The sequence below is a fragment of the Mytilus californianus genome, unplaced genomic scaffold (assembly GCF_021869535.1).
Source record: "Mytilus californianus isolate M0D057914Y unplaced genomic scaffold, xbMytCali1.0.p SCAF_7, whole genome shotgun sequence".
Lineage (NCBI taxonomy): Eukaryota > Metazoa > Mollusca > Bivalvia > Mytilida > Mytilidae > Mytilus > Mytilus californianus.
Window position 1 is genome coordinate 70,492,725 of NW_026262723.1, and position 24,264 is coordinate 70,516,988.

General features: G+C 32.5%; 1 protein-coding gene across 1 annotated transcript in view; it reads right to left on the reverse strand.

Annotated features, from left to right (window-relative positions):
* LOC127710116 (uncharacterized) overlaps positions 1-24,264 on the reverse strand; it is a 43,912-nt gene that overhangs the window by 18,441 nt on the left and 1,207 nt on the right. The window contains exons 3-5 of the mRNA XM_052215860.1: positions 15,386-15,707; positions 13,074-13,099; positions 2,141-2,278 (exon numbers count right to left, since the gene is read on the reverse strand). Coding sequence (XP_052071820.1) covers positions 2,141-2,278; positions 13,074-13,099; positions 15,386-15,707 — 486 coding nt within the window. The remainder of the gene's footprint in view (positions 1-2,140; positions 2,279-13,073; positions 13,100-15,385; positions 15,708-24,264) is intronic.

Consider the following 24,264-nt stretch of genomic DNA (forward strand, 5'->3'; position numbering starts at 1 on the left):
CCAGATGCACTAAAAGTTACGCCAAGATAAGTATAATGTTGGGTATTTTGCATGTATGTATCTTTATATGAAAGCTGTACATGTTTAATACGGCAAGATGTATTACAAACTATAGATTTCGTTTCTTTTTAAATTAACTTCTAAACCCCAATTTTCACATTAGAATTCCAGCTTATTTATGCAGTCAGACTGAGTGTAAGCCTTTTTTAGATTCAGAAAGCAGTACAAGATCATCAGCATGAAGAAGACAATTTAATGAAATATTTGATAGCCATACTGGGTCACAGGTTTCACCTAATAAATATTTAAAATCATTTATAAACAATCTCCATGGAATGAGATGTGCCAATGCTAATACAACTGCATACCAAATACCATTGACTTATTATAAGTTGTTCCCTTTAAACAAACCTAAACACAAACATTAACTTGTAAACTATGAAAAAGTTTCAAAGTCAATGAACCATGATCAGGGGTGGGGCTATATAATCTCCATGGAAACGATACTTGCAAATGCCAATACATTTGCATACCAAATATTATTGACTTAACATTAGCAGTTCATCTTAAACTGATCTAATCACTAACTAATACATGTAAACTAAGCAAAAGTTTCAAAGTCAATAGACCATGACTGAGGGGGCGGGGCCAAATATTCTCCATGGAAATTAGATGTGCTAATGCTTATACAACTGAACACCAATTAACATTGGCCTACCACTAATGGTTCCCCTTGAACTGACCTAATCTCAAACTAATACATGTTAACTTAGCAAAATTTTCAAAGTCTATAGACCATGACTAAGGGGGCGGAGCCAAATAATCTCCATGGAAATGAGATATGCCAATGCTTATACAACTGCATACCAAATATCATTAACCTACCACTATTGGTTCCCCCTAAATTGACCTAATCACAAACTAATACATGTAAACTGTGAAAAGTTTCAAAGTCAATAGACCTTGACTGAGGGGGCGGGGCCAAATAATCTCCAAGGTAATGAGATGTGCCAATGCTAATACAACTGCATACCAAATATCATTGACCTACCACTAGTGGTTCACCATGAACTATAGACCTGATCACAAACTAATACATTGTTGACGGCGCCGCCGCCAGAAACAGCATACCTATGTCTTGCTATTTGACTCCGTCAAGGCGAGACAAAAATGGGTTCCTACTCCAATGTTTATAGAACAGTCCTGTATGATTAACAGTATCAAAAGCTCTTGTAAAGTCAACAAAACATGTATGATTATAATGATTTAGAGCCTTTTTCTGTGTGTTTGTCTATTAGAGTTTTCAAGACAAAAAAATGATCACTTTTCATTTTACCTTTAGAGAAACCAATTTGTTCTTGGGATATAATGCTGTGTTTTTCTAAATATTTTTCAAGTCTGTTATTTAATATTCTAGTAAACAACTTATCAATATTACTACTTATAGCAATTCCCCTGTAATTACTAGGTTCTTTGGTGGTCCTTAACTTACGTATAGGAGTTAAAAAACTTTTACATGTAAACTAAGCAAAAGTATCAAACTCATAGACCATGACTATAGGGACGAGACCAAATAATCTCCATGGAAATGAGATATTCCAATGCTTAAATACAACTGCATATCAAATGTCATTGACCTACCACTATATAGTGATCCCCCATAAACTGACCTGATCACAGACTAATACATGCAAATTAAGGAACAGTTTCAAATTCAATAGACCATGACTGTGGGTGATGGGCCAAATAATCTCCATGGAAATAAGATGTGCCAATGCGTATAAAACTGCATACCAAATATCATTGACCTACCACTAGTGGTTCCCCATAAACTGACCTAATCACAAAAATACACTGTTGACGCTTGACAGAGCCTCACATTCATCTGTCTAAACCTTGTACTGTGGATTTATTTGTTTTATGGGTACTAATTATTGTGGATTGAGAAATTCTTGTATTTTTGTAGGCATTTGAATTTGTGGTTTTACTAAATATTTGCAATTCGTTGATTATTTAAATTCGTGGTTCACCTGTATCAATGAAAATTGGTATCCCACGAATAATAATGATCTAATCCACAGTATAAATAAATTTAATATTTTGTGACACTGTTTGGTTATTCTATTTGTGTTACACTTACTCTGCTGGTTTCTCAAAGATTGGTTTGCCCTCTGCTCTCAATTTATCTTTTTTATCTTGCCACTCGCTGATTTTTTCATCCCACTTTCTCTGAAATTCATTTCCTTGAAACTTTGACATAAAATCTTCCCTGTCAGGTCTACAAAACAAATATATATTAAAAATTAATGTCACAGAAAAATTTGATATGTGGAATTTGTTGATCAGCTAAACCCTATCTATCCACTTAATCACTTTTACCAGCTAAATCATATCAATCACCTAAATCATAAATATCAGCTAAATCATATCAAATTCATTTAATCTACATTTAAGAAATGATCATGAGGGGTTTATTTTCAGTCATTTCACAAGGGCACCATGCCCACTTGTAAAATTATTTGATATTCAGACTATAGCTATGAAATGGGAGGGGATCAAGTTCTTTTTATTTAGGCATATGGTCCGTGGGACACGGTTATTGTCCTTTGATTTTCTTTGTCTACAGTCCCTAATGTTTTACATGTAAACTATATAAGCAAAAGTTTCAAAGTCATAGACCATGACTATAGGGACAGGACCAAATAATCTCCATGGAAATGAGATATTCCAATGCTTAAATACAACTGCATATCAAATGTCATTGACCTACCACTAGTGATCCCCCATAAACTGACCTGATCACAGACTAATACATGCAAATTAAGGAACAGTTTCAAATTCAATAGACCATGACTGTGGGGGAGGGGCCAAATAATCTCCATGGAAATAAAATGTGCCAATGCTTATAAAACTGCATATCAAATATCATTGACCTACCACTAGTGGTTCCCCATAAACTGACCTAATCACAAAAAAATACATTGTTGACGCTTGGCAGAGCCTCACATTCATCTGTCTAAACCTTGTACTGTGGATTTATTTGTTTTTGTGGGTACTAATTATTGTGGATTGAGAAATTCTTGTATTTTTGTAGGCATTTGATTTTGTGGTTTTACTAAAGTCTACATACTATCCAATAGATATTTGCAATTTGTTGAACATTTAAATTCGTGGTTCAGCTGTATCAACGAAATCCACGAAAATTGGTATCCCACGAATAATAATGATCTAATCCACAGTATAAATAAATTTGATATTTTGTGACACTATTTGATTATTCTATTTGTGTTACACTTACTCTGCTGGTTTCTCAAAGATTGGTTTGCCCTCTGCTCTCAATTTATCTTTTTTATCTTTCCACTCGTTAATTTTTTCATCCCACTTTCTCTGAAATTCATTTCCTTGAAACTTTGACATAAAATCTTCCCCGTCAGGTCTACAAATCAAATATATATTAAAAATTAATGTCACAGAAAAATTTGATATGTGGAATTTGTTGATCAGCTAAATCCTATCTATCCACTTAATCACTTTTACCAGCTAAATCATATCAATCACCTAAATCATAAATATCAGCTAAATCATATCAAATTCATTTAATCTACATTAGAAATGATCATGAGGGGTTTATTTTCAGTCATTTCACAAGGACACCATGCCCACTTGCAAAATTATTTGATATTCAGACTATAGCTATGAAATGGAAGGGGATCAAGTTCTTTTTATTTAGACATATGGTCCGAGGGACACAGTTATTGTCCTTTGATTTTTCGTTGTCTACAGTCCCTAATATGGACAGTGTATAACTTCCAAATTTTTTTCATACACCTTCCAAATTTATTTTTTTATCTCTTATGCATAAAATAGTAAGTAGGGGATGAAATTACATGTAAACATTTAGTATTTCTGAAGCTGTCAAACTGAATTACAGACCCCCTTAACATTAAATTATCCATAGTTTGAGTTAGAGCCAAAAGACTTTTCTATATTTTTGATAGAGTTTGTCCCAAAAGTAGTATACTACACTGTAAAAATCTTTTCTGGATAGAGTAGGTGAAATTTTTTTAATTTACGTTTTTTCACTAAAAGAAATGCACTACGAAATAAATAACTGTGTTCTTGGGCCTATAATTAAGCATTTTTAAGCCATTTCTGTTTCTATGCCTGAGGAGCTAGATGTCTTTCTATCTGACAGGTTTTCATGTTTTGATATTTGTGTTTCTATGCTTGTTTCATGTTTCTATAATCATATGTGTACCCTGAATCTAGAACAAAAGTAGATTATCACAGAAAAATGTGCAAAATGTGTTGTATTTATGCATGGTTCTGGTCTAACGGCCTGTTTGAAGGAAGTTAAATGTAAGGAGCTATGTACATTATAAAGAGTTCACTAAATCTATATAAAAAGCACTTCACAACGATATGTTGTACCTGTTCCCTTCTATATGACACCTTTTGTTCTTCTGTAGGATAGTAAGTGGTTCAAATATATGCCTATTGAGACTAAAATTACACGCAAGTTTTCCACTGAAAAGTGAGAAACTTTGCATCAATCAGACTATACTGTCTGCACAAAAAGTTGAATGCAAGAGTCCTCAGAGTCCTGTAGCACTCAAATTTCTTGTATCATGTCATCTTAGCAAAGAAATGCCAAAAAGAAACAAATTTCTATTTCCTATAGCTTCTATATGCATTTTTATATGTAATTTATGTGTAATGGCCTAAATTATCCCTAAATTACTTTTAGTCTTACATGGCCTAGGGACATTTTATACTCATGTGGTACGCTATTTGTAACTTTTCTTATCATTTAAAGTACATTTTAAAAATATATATGAAAGAATTATTTATAGCAAAATTACTTCACAAATTTTAATTTGGTGGACAAAATTACAATTTTATATAAGCCTCTCTAGAATCATTGGAAAATCTCTATTTTTGGGCACATGCTCATATAAATTTGATGTTTGAAGAATTGTTATAAATCTGATACATCAAATGAGTGTTCAGCTGCTTTAAATACATGCTACATTATATATCAAGGCATTTAAAAAGTATTTTTTTGCAATATCTAAATTTTGTAGGCCCTAATTTTGATATTTGAAATTGTTTGATTTAAATGTAAAAAATAACCACCCAAAGTTCAAATATAAGAATGACCATTTGGTCTTTGATATAAATTCTATTGCCATGATACTTGGTATAAGCTGTCTTATAATTCCCTAATCTTTAGTTAGTTCATGCCAAGTTTAAATAAAATTTGTCAAGACTCTTCCTATCCTATTAGGTCCAGGGACACAGTTCTGGTTCTTTGATTTTTGTTGTCTACAAATAGAGTCCCTAGTGTGGACAGTGTATTACTTGCAAATTATTTTCATACACCTTCCAAATTAATGTCTTTATATTTTATGCATAAAATAGTAAGTTTGAGGATCCGATGAAATTTGGGGCATGAATTTTCATCCATGTCCAGTGCACAATGTTAAAACAATATTGTCAACGTCGCGATATTTACAATGTTAACACGATATCGTGTCAACATCGTTTACATTGTATGAACTATTATATACTGTTTACATCATTGACATCGTTAACATCGCGATGTATACAATGTTGTAAAAATATCGTGTTTACATCGTTTACATCGCGTTATCAACAATGTCAACACTATATTGTGTCAACATCGTTTACATTGTAATAACTGTTGTATACTGTTTACATCGTTTAAATCGTATACATCGCGACGAATATGATGTAGTGTTTACATCGTTTACATTGCGATATTAACAAGATATATTGTCAACATCGTTTACATTGGAACAACTCTTAAATACTATTAACATCGTTGACATTGTTAAAATAGCGATGTATACAATTTATTATCAATATCGTGTTTACATCGTTTACATTGTAATGTGCACGATATGGTGTCATATGATTTATAATGTTTGAAATGTAATAAAATATTTACATCGTTTACATCAAGATATTACAATTTATTAACGATATTTTATGGATTACAAATGTGTCAATTTTTGTAATTGGATAACAACGTGGAGATGTCAGTATATATTCAGGAAACTGCCAGGGTATATACTACATTTTTTACCCTAATTGTAGACTGATAAATATGTCTCAAATCATAAATATGTCTCAAATCTAGTCGATATAGCGTAGGTATCAAGCCAGAGGACAACACTCGTCAGTCTACCCTAATTGGAACATCAACAACATCATCATAGCAAACGTTACTAATTGACGTAGTCTTATTGCGAACCCAATGAAAGTTTTCCACAGTGCCATCTCTATCTTGACCAGGTATTTAAACTTTTGCAAGTTCACCTGTCCTATTGAATAAATACAATAGCTATTATTGTTCTCTGTGTAGTTTATTCTCTGGGACCTTTAAATTTCTTCTATGAGAAATCTATCACTCATTGATTAAATTACCTGAGTAAAAAAAAATTCTTATATATAGACAAAAATACTTTTTTTATACTCATTAATTGTGTGTGATGGTGTATTTATTCAATATTAATAATATATTTTCATTCAGTTTAATATAAACTTTGATTCAATCATAAAAAGTTGATTTCTAACAAAAGTTTTATCAATGTTCCTATTGAAATTTGATTTTTTTTTGTTTAGTTATAGAATACATTTAAGAAGATCTTAATTTGAAACATCATTATTTTCAAGTTCTTATTCATGTCAAACATTTTTTTTTTAAAAAGGAACACTGTTGAAAGTTTTGTCAGAAATCAACTTTTTATGATTGAATCAATGTTTATATTATTGCGAACCCTATGAAAGTTTTCCACAGTGCCATCTCTATCTTGACCAGGTATTTAAACTTTTGCAAGTTCACCTGTCCTATTGAAAGAATACAATAGCTATTTTTCTCTGTCACGGCTGGTAATCTACACACGCAGAATCTAAAAAAAAATAATCTAAAAACTGCCAATTTTCATTATTTCATGCGTGAGGGGATCTGTTCTGATTGAGGACATCGTGAATGCGTGAGGGGAAGTGCAAACATATCTTTATATCGAAAAATGCAACAATCACTTCAACGACAAAATTATTTTATATCTCTTACTGTGTGACGTTTACATTCTGCCGTCAAACACGCGACTCTACACTAGAGTTGATGTGAACCTTGCCATTCAGTCACAGGCCTTCAAATATTTCAATCCTTTATTGGTTGATTTAAAATACATATATAAGTAAGCAATGAATGTGGTTGTTAAATTTGATAGATACTTTTTTATGCTTCTTTGTTAAATATTTATTTGTTTTTGTTCTAATTGAGATTGTGACACGGTGATGACTGCTGACCCCTATTTTGACAACTTTACCTATTAAGTCTGTTTTCTTCACGCATCGTTGTAAATATAATGGAATTTGATGCGACTTACAGTCATACAAGTGAGAGGTATAGCGCTATAAAACCAGGTTCAATCCACCATTTTCTACATTTGAAAATACCTGTATCAAGTCAGAAATATGACAGTTGTTGTCCATTCGTTTGATGTGTTTTATCATTTGATTCTGCCATTTGATTAGGGACTTTTTTTAATTTTCCTCGGAGTTTTCAGTATTTTTGTGATTTTACTTTTTTCAAAGAAAGGCAAGTAACTTGCACAGTTTTATTGAAGTTCATACTAAATATAAATTGACAATGAATATGGAAATGGCTGCAATGTAAATATAAGTGGTTTAGATTTATGATTGACTATAATTGCACTTCCTCTCACGCATTCACGATGTCCTTAATCAGAACCGATCCCCTCACGCATGAAATAATGAAAATTGGCAGTTTCTAGATTAATTACGACGTCTTTCAACTTCGGACAGCGTACACGCCGCCCAAAACGACATTCAATCCTGTTGACAGAAAAAAAAACTAAATTTGAACTTGTTGGTCTGTTAATAGAACCATCTCAAAATTGAAATGTCACTGAATGAAAATATATTATTAATACTGAATAAATACATCATCACACGCAATTAATGAGTATAAAAAAAGTATTTTTGTCTATATATAAGAAATTTTTTTTACTCAGGTAATTTAATCAATGAATGATAGATTTCTCTTAGAAGAAATTTAAAGGTCCCAGAGAATAAACTACACAGAGAACAATAGCTATTGTATTTATTCAATAGGACAGGTGAACTTGCAAAAGTTTAAATACCTGGTCAAGATAGAGATGGCACTGTGGAAAACTTTCATTGGGTTCGCAATAAAAGCTTTACAGAACTATTTGAGAATGTAAGAGAAGAGGCTCTCAGAGGGAAAATAATGACGTGTATCCGTCAATAATATGTTTTTAATTTAAAACCATGCTATTTACACATCCAATACTTAAGTAATGTCTAAAAGTGCCATTACAAATTATTGCATATATGATAGGATTATTTTCACAGCAAGTTTTATAAAAATCAATCACATATGCGGAAAATATCAAGTTAATTTTTTCAGTATTTGTTGTTGTAAAAAAAGCATAAAAAATACAAACGGTGTACATGAAATCTAAAACAATTATTGAAAAATATTAATGTAAAAAAAAAAATATTCGAAAAGATGAAAACTTGTATTTAAAAGAATTACACAAACTATTAAGAAATACTAAACATGTACTGAATATATATACTATGTGGTGAATGTTTTGAACAAATACCTGGTATTGGTAAAAAAAATAGGCAGGGATAATCAGTAATATATGTGTAATTTGGGTTTCAGACAGGGTATATAATGTGGCATTCCCGGCTTAGGGTTTATACGTTGTGAACGATGTAAACAGAAAGGTATAGACTTTATATACAACATAAACACGATGTTGACACGATATTGTCAACATCCGGATGTGTACGATGTGAACGATGTAAACATAAAGGTATAGACTTTGTATACAATATAAACACGATATTGTTAACATTGCGATGTATATGATGTGAATGTGTAAACAGAAAGGTATAGACTCTATATACAACATAAACACGGTGTTGACACAATATTGTTAACATTGCGATGCATACGATGTGAATGATATAAACACAAAGGTACAGACTTGTTACACAACATTAATACGATGTTAACGATGTGAACGATGTTAATACGATATTGTCAAAATCACGATGTATACGATGTGAAAGATTTAAACAGAAAAGGTATAGACTCTATATACAACATAAACACAATGTTGATATGATATTGTCAACATTACGATGTATACGATGTGAACGATGTTAACACTAAAGTTTAGACTTGGTACACAACATTAATACGATGTTGACGATGTGAACGATGTAAACACGATATTGTCAACTTCACGATGTATTCGATGTAAACACAAAGGTATAGACTCGATATACAATATAAACACGATGTTGACACCATATTGTTAACATTGCGATGTATACGATGTGAACGATGTAAACAGAAAGGTATAGACTTTATATATACAACATAAACACGATGTTGTCACGATATTGTCAACATCACAATGTATACGATGTGAACGATGTAAACACAAAAGTACACAACATATACATGTATATAGATATGATACAATGTAAATACAATAATGACACGATAAAGTAGACTTTGCGATGTTGACAATATCGACAAAACATCGTGCACTGGACATCTGTCTTCCCTGGTGTCCTGTGTATAAGTTGATGAATATCAATTTGATTACATGTGTCCCACATGAAAAGTTCTGATTGTCCCACAATATTTCATGAAGTAAAAGATTCTTAAATAAACAAGGTAGCTATTGTTTGTTTTGCTAAATAATCAAGAATAATTATTTCATATTTAAACTATTTATTTCAAATTATTTCATATTCAAACTATTTATTTTTTGTAAACCATCTTTTGATTAAATAATATGACATTTGTGAATTATTTAAATATATCAATAATGTTACGTTTATTTATAAAACAAATATCATTACTGTAATTTTGATTACATTTTTTTCTAAAGTTTTTTAAATAAATTTAGAAATAATGCATGCAATATAAAGACAACTTTAAACTTATTTACAATGTGCTGCGGGCGGGCCACTAAACACGCACTTGTTGACGGGTGATGTTTCCATAAGTCTTTGCACTTTTACCAGGGAAGACAGATGCCATTTACACTTTATCACTACTGAAGACACCCTTACACCCACAGTCAGATTCACATAAACCCAACAAATTGCTTCATTGATAACAAAAGCTGCTATCAAGAATTCTGCCAAGTAATCCTTTCCAGGAATCACAAATTTTTTCACTTTACCCAGTGTATTTAGCGTAAAGTGCAGTCAACAGGACTTGTGACCAACTATAAAGGAGAACAAGATATTCATCAACTTATACACAGGACACCAGTTCTTTTTCGGGTACCATATGCATAAAAAGAAGACGTCTGGTTCCATGCACAAAATTAAAAGACCTGGAATATTGTGTTTCAACAGCAAATACTACTCCGTTTATGGAGCATGTCACAACATACTGGATTGAAAGCAAAATGCACTATGGAACCATTACCAAACCAAAGGATCAATGACGACAAACCCCTCAAAGGATGGCACAGTAACTTGAACAATGTGATCTAAGAACATATACATTGTACACGCTTAAAGAAGAGCAGACGGCAAACGAAGTGACCATCATTCAGTACCTAGGCGGGGGAGTACGAACAAAAAAGAGAAGAAAATACAGGTACAACTCAATCAACACCTACTTTAGAACTCAAAGATTATCTTCAGAATGGGGAAGTTAGTGTTTGTCAGTATGTTAACACGTTGCCTCTCATTTGTTACACTTGGACTAAATTTGTTGCAATTGTATGATGTGTTGTGTTGTGATGTTTATGTTATGTATTGTGTGTGCTTTATTGTTTTACTTATGTATTATGCATGCTTTATTGTTGAACTTATGAATTAAGCTGTTTATTATTTGGGCTTAAAAATCTAAGTGTATTCAGGCAGCTGTTTAGCATGTGTGCTGAATTGCAACTCTTTAGTACACATTAATGGAGAATTGAGTAGTGCTTGATATGTGACATTTTTTGACTTAATATAATATTATATGTTTGATAATACTTCAATTGTACCTATTCTTTACAAAAAAAAAATGTAAGTATTCATGATTATTTGTTCATCTTTATTTCATATTTTATAATACACTGATTATTTACCTGTAACTATACCGGCTACGCATTATAAAAACAAATTAATCACTATCAAAACAATTTCTGATTGTCCCAACATTTAAGCTAATCCCAATTGTCCCACAAAACATATTCTCGATTGTCCCACAAAATTTCATTTCTTTTTTACCAGTAATTTCAAAAAGTGGGACACCCATTAAATTATCCATAGTTTGAGTATGGGCCAATAGACCTTTCTATAATTTTCATATAATTTGTTCCAAAAGTAGTACACTGTACTGTAAAAATTCTTTTTTGAATAGAGCAGGTGCAATTTTTTTAATTAACATTTTTGTCTAAAAGAAATACACTATGAAATAACTGTGTTCTTGGGCCTAAAATTTAAATAGCTCACATCATAATAAACGTGTGAATACTAAGTTAAATTTAGATTGATATGACCACAACTTCCGGGTAAATTACCTTGACCAAAACCTGATATGGACAGACAAATACACAAACAGGGAAAAAAATTGGCAGGGCATACAAATTTGAGCTTGTTAGATCAAGGCAAGAATCAGGGATAGGAAAACAAAATTAACTTTAAATAATACAAGAGTGCACACGCTGGAATGTCTCGCCTGCTTTACTGACAATTGATTTTATGTTGAAAGTGTTCAAGATAACTAAAAAACGGACCTAATCACTTAATTTAAACCTTGATCACTGATTCATGAAATGAGGTCAAGGTCAGGTGAACCCTGTCTGACGGACATGTAGACGTTGCAAAGAACCCATATACCAAATATAGTTATCTTATTACTCATAACAGGTGAGAAATTCACATGACAAAATAACAATAATTTTTTTTCAAGCAGTAGCTGAACCATCAAAATGAGGTCAATGACAATGGATATATGACCGACGTAAACTTCATAACATAAGGTATCTGCATACAAGGTATGAAGCATTCAGGTCTTCTACCTTTTAATATATAAAGCTTTATACAAATAGTTTACATGAACGCCCATTTAATCAATTTAATTTTTGACCCTCAATTAACAATTACATGTCCACCAATATTAAAATTTATAATTTTGTTTAATAACAAATTTTGGTTGTTGTTCTTCTATTGACGTATATTCCTTTTAATTTACTCTTTCATCTAATGTCCTACCTCCAAGCGTGAATGTAGAATAGAAACATGGTTAATTATGTAGTTAAATCCTTGCCAAAGTTGGGCGTCCATTTGGCTGTGTGGGATGTAAAAGTACGCACTGCCAGTCATGTCCTCGTGTAGGAAGAGATAGATCTACCTTATGTATTTACTTATGTTGACGTTCTGAATGTGCATGAAATATTTGTAACTGGACTATAAGCATTCAACAATGAAGAGTAAATTCATATGTTGCAAATCAAACTTGCAATTATGCTAATATAAACAGCCGGCATTAAACAAACCAATGCTAACAAATTTAGGATTTTTTTCTTAAAACTCTGTTCCTTTTTTAATTTCCAGTTATTGTGCCAAAATACTTCAGCATTTATGTCTTTTGAATACGGCTTTAATTTATTTTATAGGATCTAATCGAAACCCGACATCTTAAATTGTGTCCCCGAGAAATTAATTGCCGTAGACATTATTAACGTCACTGAGAACATAATAGCGCTAAAAGTTTTGAGACGTTCATGCGTCTTTAAAGTGGACATGTTTTGGCAAATAACAATTATCGGACACGTTTGGGGATGTGAAAATGGACATGTTTGGGCGATTTCGGATTTTAAGGACACTTTTGGATGAAATAGACACGTTTGGGGGAATCGGACATGTTTAGGGGGATGGACACGTTTGGGAGTGTTTACATATATAAAATGGCAATTTTTTTTCTTCTGAAATTAGCTTTATATTTGAATTATTTAGTAATATCATACCCTGATTTTTTCTGTATTTTTGGTTCCTGCAATGATAATAAAAATCTTTTGAAATTAAGAAACATTCCAACAGTTATGTATGCAATGTAACATGTAAACAAGCTATACAAATTTACACCATTAGAAGTCCCATATTTCTTAAAAGAGAAAGATGCATTAAGTTTAAAACCTATGTGATTTTTTTCTAAACATATATATATATCTGCATGGAATGAATGGCTTTATAATAAAAAAAAAAAACCTCAACAAAATAACTAAGCGAAACAAAATGTAAACAGTGATCTCTTTCAACTGAAAACAAAATAGGTTTCGTTAAAGTATCTTAAAGGAGTAATTTTATGAAGGCTTAAGTTTGGCCCTAAGATTTTGATGTTTTTTAATCAGGCCAAAATTCTACAAATTCACATAGAAATAGTTGTGATAAAGCTATTAAAACAAACTAACTTCCTTTTGGCACATCACAATTAAAATGATGAAGAAATGAAGTACATTATTTGTGTTGTAAATGTCAGTTTTCGTAAAATTTTCAACAATTCTTAACATTTTCTATCATAATTTACTTTGGCCCCCACCCCTTATCCAGAAAGTTTTTGTGTCTAGGGATTCAATATCACCATTGGCAACTTTTGGCTACAGAAATAATATTTTAGATTTAATTTTTTTGTATTTGTTTTTTATCTTTTATTTGTTTTCCAATAGTCAGGATTTTACACACACCAATACACTACCTCCTAACAAAGGTATCAAGGGGTTAAATATAGAAAATAATTCAGTATACAATATGTATCACTGACTAATTGATTTTTACAATAACATTTTTTAAAGTTACATATAAATTATATATGATTTTATTTGATTACTCTTTCTCAATAATAAACTTTCATGTTTGCGACCAAGAAACACATTCCCTTTGTTGAAAACAAAGTTTACAAAAAAAAGTTTCACAATATTTGAAAAAGACTGCCATAATTGAAAAGTTATTTGGCATTAAAAAATAAACTGCTTCGCTGTGGACACAATATTCAAGCTTGATAACAGGTCTGAATTTTGATTGTAATTAAATATTTGACATATTATAGGTTTCTGAATAAATGTAGTCAACGAACTTGAAATTGGTTATATGAATTGAATTTATATTCAATTAAAGATTTCTTGCTGTTGTGCAATACACTGTGCTGTTGCGCAATACTTAGTAAATCTGTTGTCAGACTATAAACAAATAAAGTTCAATTAATTCTCAATGTCATATTAGAAATTTATGAAAATGTAAAGGGAGCTTACATCAATAGATATAAACAATTCACCAAAGTTTCATGAGAATTGCTGACAGCATTTTTGAGTTATTGTCCGAAAACTGGAAAATCCCCCCTTTTTTAATGAATAAACCCCCATAACTCAGAAATGATAAATGAAAAATTTATAAAATTCTAAATGGAGCTTACATCAATAGATATCAACAATTCACCAAAGTTTCATAAGAACTGCTGAAGTTATTGTCCAAAAACTGGAAAATCCCCCCTTTTTTAATGAATAAAACCCCATAACTCAGAAATGATAAATGAAAAATATATAAAATTCTAAACGGAGCTTACATCAATAGATATAAACATTCCACCAAAGTTTCATAAGAACTGCTGAAAGCTTTTTTGATTTTTTTTCAGAAAATTGGAAAATCCCCCTTTTTTTATAAATAAAACCCTGTAACTCAGAAACGTAAAATCGAAAATATATAAAAATCGAAAGGGAGCTCATGTCAATAGATATAAACAATTCACCACAATTTATTGCAAGTTGGTGAAAGCATTTTTGAGTTAATGTCCGACATGTTGACGACGGACAGACGGACGGACAGACGGACAACAGTATACCATAATACGTCCCATTAACGTGTTCAATGGTTTCTTTTCCAACTTTACAAAAAGTACATAACTTGGTATCTTTTAATTTAATTTGGAAAAAAAAGGTATTATAGTTGCTATAATTCTATGCATTTTGGAAACAAGGTTGTAGCCAAGGGTTTCCTCAAGCTTATAATTGTAGGTCGGAAAAATGCACAAAATCATCATTTTGACAATATATTCAAAATGTGCTGACTTTGAAGCCTAGAATGTACTCTAATGAAGAGACATGTTTAATCAAGAAATAAATGCTTTTGAAGTAGATCCATTTAGAACCAAATTATGGCAATTTTGAAATTTGTATGATAAAGTTGAAATTCAAGGCCATATTTAGCCTAAAGTGAACCTTGTCCTTTAATGCTTCAAAGTGAGGCTTTTGCACAATACATGTTTATCATTATTTAAAACACTTACTGTTTTTTTGGTAGTAAAAATTATTGTTTCATAGCCATCATCCATATCCTCGTCATCTATAGGTCCTGTTGTGTCAAACTCATTAGTTTTACTAGTCTTGTCTATGTCTATTTCGTCATATATGCCAGATGTTTCAAGGTCATCATGTTGTCTGGTTGTGTCCATTTCATCAGTTAAACCTAAATCATTTGGATCTTTGTCTGCCTGATCTAGGGCAACATTAATGTCATCTCCTGGCCCATCTTGTTCAGGTTTTTCAACAAGTGGTAATTTGCTCATTGAGTTTTGAAATTCATCTTTAAGCGTCTTTTGAATGATTTGCCTGAAAACATGATTACAACTGTTAATTGTGCTTCTGATTTTACTGTAACTGAAATCATGCAGGTTCTTTTAATATTCTATTAAACATCTGCCTGTTAACAATAATTGTTGGTCATTTTTCTTTTGTTTGATGTGTTTGAGCTTTTAATTTTGCCCTTTGATAAGCCACTATCCGTTTTGAATTTTCCCTCGAATTTGGTGTTTTTTGTTTCTTTTACTTTTTTGTCATTTGATGACATAAAAAAACAAGAAATGATTGTAACAGGATGCTGTTATGACGTCTCCCAAACAAGATCCCCATATTAAATCATAAACTCCTAAGGACTCGCTCTATTATTCATTCAATTCATCTTGCAGAAATTGTACTGTTTAGGGTGGGGATCTTAACCATTTATATTTCATTTCATTTATCTTTTCATGTCAAACCAGAAAAATATAGTTTAGGGGTGGGGATTGTGATCACTTACAACATATTCAATAGACAGGAGGTGGGGATGACCCCTTGGGACTAACCCTGAATATCATTCAAATCATCTTGGCATATTAAACCAGAATATATATAGTTTTTGGTTGAGGATCTTGACCACTTACAAGATATTTGTTCATATTCAAATGACAGGGGGTGGGAATAACCCTTGGGACTAACCCTGCATATCATTCAAATCATTCTGACTAGACGAACAGAAATATATTTGGTTTCGCGGCAGGGATCTCTATCACTTACAAGATATTTGAATATATTCAAATGACAGGGAGGAGCCTGGGTGGCAGAGTGGTCTAAGTAGTCGAGCTTCTGTATCTCTAGCCTGTCAACACTGAGGTTGTGAGTTCGAATCCCGCATGGGCCAGGTGCAATCGACTCCAATCTTAATTGACTAGGATTGTTAGTTTTCCTACCAATGGTCGGTGGTTCTCTCCCGGTACTTCGGCTTCCTCCCCAATTAAAACTGATCGCCACAAAATAGCACAATAGTGTTGAAAGTGGCTTTAAACACCAATCGATCAATCAATCAATCATATGACAGGGGGTGGGGATAACCCCTGGGGACTTGTCCTGTATATCAATCAAGTTATTTTGACATAAAGAACAGGAATATATGATTTAGGGGTGGGGATTTTGACCACTAACAAGATATTTGAACATTATATAAATAACACATAGCTGAGAGGGTGATAGAGCAGATTGTTACCCCGAGGCTTCGCCACGGTTGACAATGCTTTTTCGAGGGGTACCAATCTGCTCTATCACCCTCTCAGCTATGTGTTATTTAATTTATTATACTGAATGTCCTATCATTATTGTCTTTTACAGAATAATTTTATTTTAAAAGTATTTTCTATGACGTCACGTACATAACAACGTTACGGGTATTACAAAAAACAACAAAAGTGAGGCAAGATGTTTTATTTTTTTATTTTGACAGTCTAATAATAAAATCTGAGCCAAAACGTAGAACTTAAGCATTGTATTTAATTACTTGATGTAAATTCAATTCATTGTCCTTTAAATTATCGATTTTTGATTGGTCTGGGCGAGAGGGTGACATTAAAAAAAAATTGTCACCCACTCATCCATGTGATAGAGTACATTAACACCCTCATATTAGCCAATCAAAAAATGGCATTTTAACGTGAAGTATAATAAATTCAAATGACAGGGGATGGGGATGACCAATTGGATATAACCCTGTATATCATTCAAATCATTTTGACATGACAAACAGGAATATATATATGGTTTAGGGGTGGGGATCTCAACCATTTACAAGATAAAAGAACATTCTCAAATGGAAGAGGGTGGGGTGACCCCTGGGTACTAACCCTATATTTCATTCTCAAATTTTATCAAAATTTTTGTGTAAATTAAAAAGTAATGTTTAAGGGCAAAGGTCAATTACCTTTAACCTTAAAGTAGGCCATATGATCTTATGATTATTACTGAAGACCCCATGTTTCTATCACTAACAACTCTCAAGTTTGAAAATAAAATTTTTAAAAATCCCATAGTGTTCTATAGTAAACCCCTCCCTTCTTTTGGCCCTTCAAAGAACCCCTTAAGGATGTACTTCAGTGAAATTATAAAAATCTAGAATTTAAAATTGATACTATAAGTCAAAAGAGCGGTAGTTAAGGAACAAAATAAGCTAAAAGTATTGATAGGTTATGGAACTCCTTTTTGAGAAAAGGCTGACTTGGACTTTTACCTTATATTTAGCATTGGCATTATTTGGGTCCCAGAAAAAACCCAAGGAGTCGGAACATCTGACAAAAATTCCTAAAACTGACCTGACAATATACTCAATAGACCCGAATGCACAAACAAAACCCTGATTTCACCACAAGACATGTTAGTCTAACATATTGTGGAACCCGAAGTAAATTCGACGAATGGTTTTGGAGAACTGCAGCAGACAAATTCAAGTTTGAAAACTCTGTGGAAGAGGAAGAATAACTGAGCAAAACCAATGTCTCCGAACTTTGTTTGGGAGACTTAAAAATATCACTCTAAAATTGCACCAAAAAAATTGCCACTGGATGTTAGGCAATGAAAATTCCATGCAGCAGCATACCATGCATATTTTCTATGGAGGATATAAAGTTATATAATAAAACAAGGAATGTGTCCATAGTACACAGATGCCCCACTGGCACTATCATTTTCTATGTTCAGTGGACCGCAAAATTGGGGTCAAAACTCTAATTTGGCATAAAAATTAGAAAGATCGTATCATAGGGAACATGTGTACTAAGTTTAAAGTCAATTGGACTTCAACTTCATCAAAAACTATACCTTGACCAAAAACTTTAACCTAAAGCGGGACAGACGGAAAAACAGACGGATGGACGGACGAATGAACAGACGCACAGACCGAAAATCGTAATGCCCCACTACTATCGTAGGTGGGGCATAAAAATGAATAAAAGAATTGTGGGTTATTTAATGTCACAAACAATATTTATCATAAAATATACACATTAAACAAATGCTACATAAGAAATCTATCATTTTGTTTGGCAAATAACAATCACATGATTTAAAGTGATGTTTTATGTCCTAATAAAACACATTTATGACTACACATGCTCTCCATGACAAAATTAATACAATGCATAGGAACATTTAAAAACAACCCAAATCAAAAGCATGATTCACCATCTTATTTAAAATGTAATTATAAGAATTTAATGCTCCTTTTTTAGAACAATATGATTGTGATGACCATTGACAGTATGAATTAAGCTGAGATGCTGAGATTATTATTGCCCATCATACAGTATGTACTCATCTGTCAGTCATACAATATGTACTCATCTGTCAGTCATACAATATGTTCTCATTTGTCAGTCATACAATATGAATTGAAAACTTTTTTAATCTAAGATTGCATGGTTGCAATAAACTGGCAATAAAATAATTATAAAGTTGAAATGATTGAAGAAGTTTAAGAAGTTCACAATTCAAATGATCAGAAACGCACTAGCTTACCCAATAGTGCTAACACGTTGCACATAAGATGCTCACATTAGATCTAACATTAGAAATCAACATGATCGCACATGTCATGAGGTTTTCAACATGCAAATAAGGTGATCATTTTGTGAGCACAAAACATTGCACATATGAAACTATAACCTAATTTGCATCTTCAAAAAACTCACTTGGAAATGCTCTGACAGGTGAGCTTTTGTTTCACGTGTGCATTTTACCAGACTGCATAAGAGCAGCTGCTCACATTTTGCATATGTGAAAATTAGTTGACCCATTTGATTTTGTTATCTAATTATCTCCAGATGATGATCATCAGATTCAACTGTGCCTGAAGGTCAAAACAATACGACTGCTTAAAGAATAGGATAAATTTCAAAATTTTAAATGAAGATCTTGAACAGTCATATGTAAATAAAATAATGTATACTATACTTTTAATTAATTAACACAGCATGTTATCTATTATTCTTTATTACTGCATGAGTTTTGATTTTTATATGTTTTGCTTGTTATTAAAAAAAAAATGACTGAAAATATTACATTACATTATGAAATTATATAGCTTGTGTAGTCACTTTTAAGTACATGATGATTGTCTTTTATAGTGCTGTATTTCAGAATGTTTTATAAAACAGGATTTATCTACATAGTACTTTAATATTTGAAGCACATATTTCAACAAAAGACTTAAAATTGTAATAAATTTGATAATCTAAAAACAAAAACAACAAGTGAATCTTTGAGCTACTGCTCACTAATGATACCCCCGCCCTGCTAAAAGTATAAGGTCAACAGGAAGTTTTTGAGTGATGAATCTATAAAACGCATCACACAGTATAGCTGACTCATATAAACCCTGAAACCAAATTTCAGAAATTCTTGTTATGTAGTTCCTGAGAAAGATGCGACGAAAAATATTCATGGGACGGAAGGACTGACGGATGGACAGACAGAGGTAAAACAGTATAAACTTTTTTAAAGCGGGGGTATAAAAATGAAATAGAAATGATAGATTTTTTTGGGCATATATGAACTACCAAACAGCATATATGAGCCATATAATTTGCATACCATTCTTACTGATGCATCTTATGTGATTCACATATGCAACTTCATGTGCTTTTGTTAGCAATTTCTCTACCAGATTAATTAAATTTAATTTTAATTTGTGCCAGACAGCCACCTCCTTTACGTCTGACAACAATATCAACAACTCAAAATTCAATATATTACTGTACTTTAAAATCAAAGAACTTTTTGCAAGAATAGTCATGTTCAGAAACAAAACTTGAACAAAGTCAGTTAAGGATTTTAGTGAATAAAAAAATGTCTACTTTTATCAAATTTTGACCATGAAGTTTTGTTGAAATTTTTAAAATATACTATAATTGTCTATATTTTAACTCAATAGAGCTATTTTAATAATTTTAGTACTTTCATTTATAGACAAACAAGAAATTAGGGTAACTGCTAATAAACCAGTATTGAGAAAAAGGATAAATCAAATTATCTCCCTTGAATAAATTGAAGACACATAATTGTAAGATATCATTTCTTTAAACAGGGTGGGAAATATTTCAAATATAATATAAAATAGTGAGGAATTTAAACATATCATATGTAAGAAGTCAAACTTGAAGATGTAAAAGCACTACCTAACTAAAGAGCCAGGTGAGTGTGTTGCTTGGACACCTAGGTCTATGCATGTGCATCAACAATGGACACTTTCCAACATTGTAAAATTAGGAATGGAAATGGGGAATGTGTCAAATTGACAACAACCCAACAGAAGAGCAGAAAAGAGCCCAAGGCCACCAATAGGGCTTGAACACAGCAAGAAAATCCAGCACCCGGAGGTGGGCTTCAGCTGGCCCCTATTAAAACAAAAATGTGTACTGGTTCAGTGAAAATGGACGTCATACTAAACTCCAAAACATATAAATGAACTAAAATTAAAAAAGATACAAGACTAACAAAGACCTGAGAGGCTCCTGACTTGGGACAGTCGCAAAAATGCGGCGGGGTTAAACATGTTTTGTGAGATCTCAACTAGAAAAAAGTATTTATGACCAAAATCTCTATTCTGTTGATCTTTAATTGCTGATCATTTTTTCTGTTACACTTTCTTTCAATTTTTTTACTTTTTGCCCAATACACCAAAAAGGGTACAGAAAAATCATCATTTAAGGGTTATCACTCCTATAAAGAGTCTATTAACGATTTCAGCAAAATTTGACTCATTTGTAGATCTTGTCTTGCTGATCATTTTTGTTACTTAAAGTGTCTATCTATCTTTTACAATTTCAAGATAAAAGGAAAAAAATGCAAAAAATTGGTATAAATCATCATTTAAAGAAGAAAAACTCCAATAAGGAGTTGACTGACGATTTCGGCCATGTTCACAAGTTTAATTGTAGATCTTGTCTTGCTGATCATTTTACTATTTAAAGTGTCAAGCTATCTTTTATAGTTTTTAAGATAGTAGGCATAAACACTAAAAATTGGTAAAATTCTCCAAGAAAGAGCAATTAGTCCAATACAGAGTTGACTGATAACTTATTTGAAGATCTCGTCTTGCTGATCATTTTGGCTTTTCAAAATTTCTATCTTTCTATTATAGTTTTAAAGTTATACAACTAGAGGGTCTTTAGAGCCTGTGTCGCTCACCTTGGTCTATGTGCATATTAAACAAAGGACACAGATGGATTCATGACAAAATTGTGTTTTGGTGATGGTGATGTGTTTGTAGATCTTACTTTACTGAACATTCTTGCTCCTTACTATTATCTCTATCTATAATGAACTTGGCCCAGTAGTTACAGTGGAAAATATTTTGTAAAAATTTTCAAAAACTTACAAAATTTATGAAAATTGTAAAAAATTGACTATAAAGGGCAATAACTCCTTAAGGGGTCAATTGACAATTTTGGTCATGTGAACTTATTTGTAGATCTAACTTTGCTGTACATTATTGCTGTTTACAGTTTATCTCTATCTATAATAATATTCAAGATAATAACCAAAAGCTGCAAAATTTTCTTAAAATTACTAATTCAGGGGCAGCAACCATACAACGTGTTGCCTGATTGGTCTGAAAATTTCAGGGCAGATAGATCTTGACCTGATGAACAATTTTATCCTCATCAGATTTGCTCTAAATGCTTTGGTTTCAGAGATATAAACCAATAAAATGCTCCGCTGGGGCGCAGCTTGATACGACCGCAGAGGTCGAACCCTGAACAGTTGGGGCAAGTATGGACACAACATTCAAGCTTGATACAGCACTGAATTTGGATTGTAATTAAATATTTGACACAGCATAGGTTTCTCACACAGAATGAAAGTGGTCTAAGAACTTAAAAATTTTTAGTTTACCTATTCAAACCATATCATTATTATTTGCTTTTATATATAAATCAGAAATAACCAATTTAAAATGGAAAATTTTAAAGAAAAAAAAGGAAACCCCCCCTCCCCCCCGATTTTTTGAACCCCCTTATGATTCATCACCCCCAAACTCAATCCCACCTTTCCCTTTGTGGTATGGTACCTTGCAGTACAATTTCAGAGAGATCCATACACTTGAACACAAGTTATTGTCTGGAAACTAGAAAAATGCTTGTTTTTTGGCCCCTTTTTGGCCCCAAATTCCTAAACGTTTAGGGCAATTATCCCAAAACTCAAACCCAGCTTTCCCTTTGTGATATGGAACCTTGCAGTACAATTTCATAAAGATCCATACAATTACACACAAGTTATTGTCATGAAACTAGAAAAATGCTTGTTTTTGGCCCCTTTTTGGCCCCTAATTCCTAAAATTTGGAGGCAATTACCCCCAAAATCAATCCCAGCATTCCCTTTGTGATATGGAACCTTGTGATACAATGTCAGAGAGATCCATACACTTACACACAAGTTATTGTCATGAAACTAGAAAAATGCTTGTTTTTTGCCCCTTTTTGGCCCCTAATTCCTAAACTTTGGAGGCAATTACCCCCAAAATCAATCCCAGCATTCCCTTTGTGATATGGAACCTTGTGGTACAATGTCAGAGAGATCCATACACTTACACACAAGTTATGACTGCAAGTTACAAAAATGCTTATTTTTGGCCCCTTTTTGGCCCCTAATTCCTTAACTGTGGGTACCATAACCCCCAAAATCAATCCCCACCTTCCTTTTGTGGTATTGAACCTTACGGTAAAATTTCATTGAGATCCATTCACTTAAACTAAAGTTAGAGTGCGAAAACTAATGTGTCTTCGGACGACGACGACGCCAACGCCAACGTCATACCAATATACGACCACAAAAATTTTTTTGCGGTCGTATAAAAACTGCATTTTACCCTAAGTACTATTTTTTAGCCATGTCGGCCATCTTGGTTTGCGGGCGGGGTCATGGGACACATTTTATAACTAGATACCCTAATGATGATTGTGGACAAGTTTGGTTTAATTTGTCTTAGTAGTTTCAGAGGAGAAGATTTTTGTAAAAGATTACAAAAATTTACGAAAAATGGTTAAAAATTGACTATAAAGGGCAATAACTTCTTAAGGGGTCAACTGACCATTTTGGTCAAGTTGACTTATTTGTAGATCTTACTTTGCTGAACATTATTGCTGTTTACAGTTTATCTCTATCTATAATAATATTCAAGATAATAACCAAAAACGGCAAAATTTCCTTAAAATTACCAATTCAGGGGAAGCAACCCAACAACGGGTTGTCCGATTCATCTGAAAATTTCAGGGCAGATAGATCTTGACCTGATAAACAATTTTACCCCATGTCAGATTTGCTCAAATGCTTTGGTTTCAGAGATATAAGCCAAAATCTACATTTTACCCCTATGTTCTATTTTTAGCCATGGCGGCCATCTTGGTTGGTTGGCCGGGTCATCGGACACAATTTTTAAACTAGATACCCCAATGATGATTGTGGCCAAGTTTGGTCAAATATGGCCGAGTAGTTTCAGAGGAGAAGATTTTTGTAAAAGTTAACGACGACGGACGATGGACGCCAAGTGATGAGAAAAGCTCACTTGGCCCTGTGGGCCAGGTGAGCT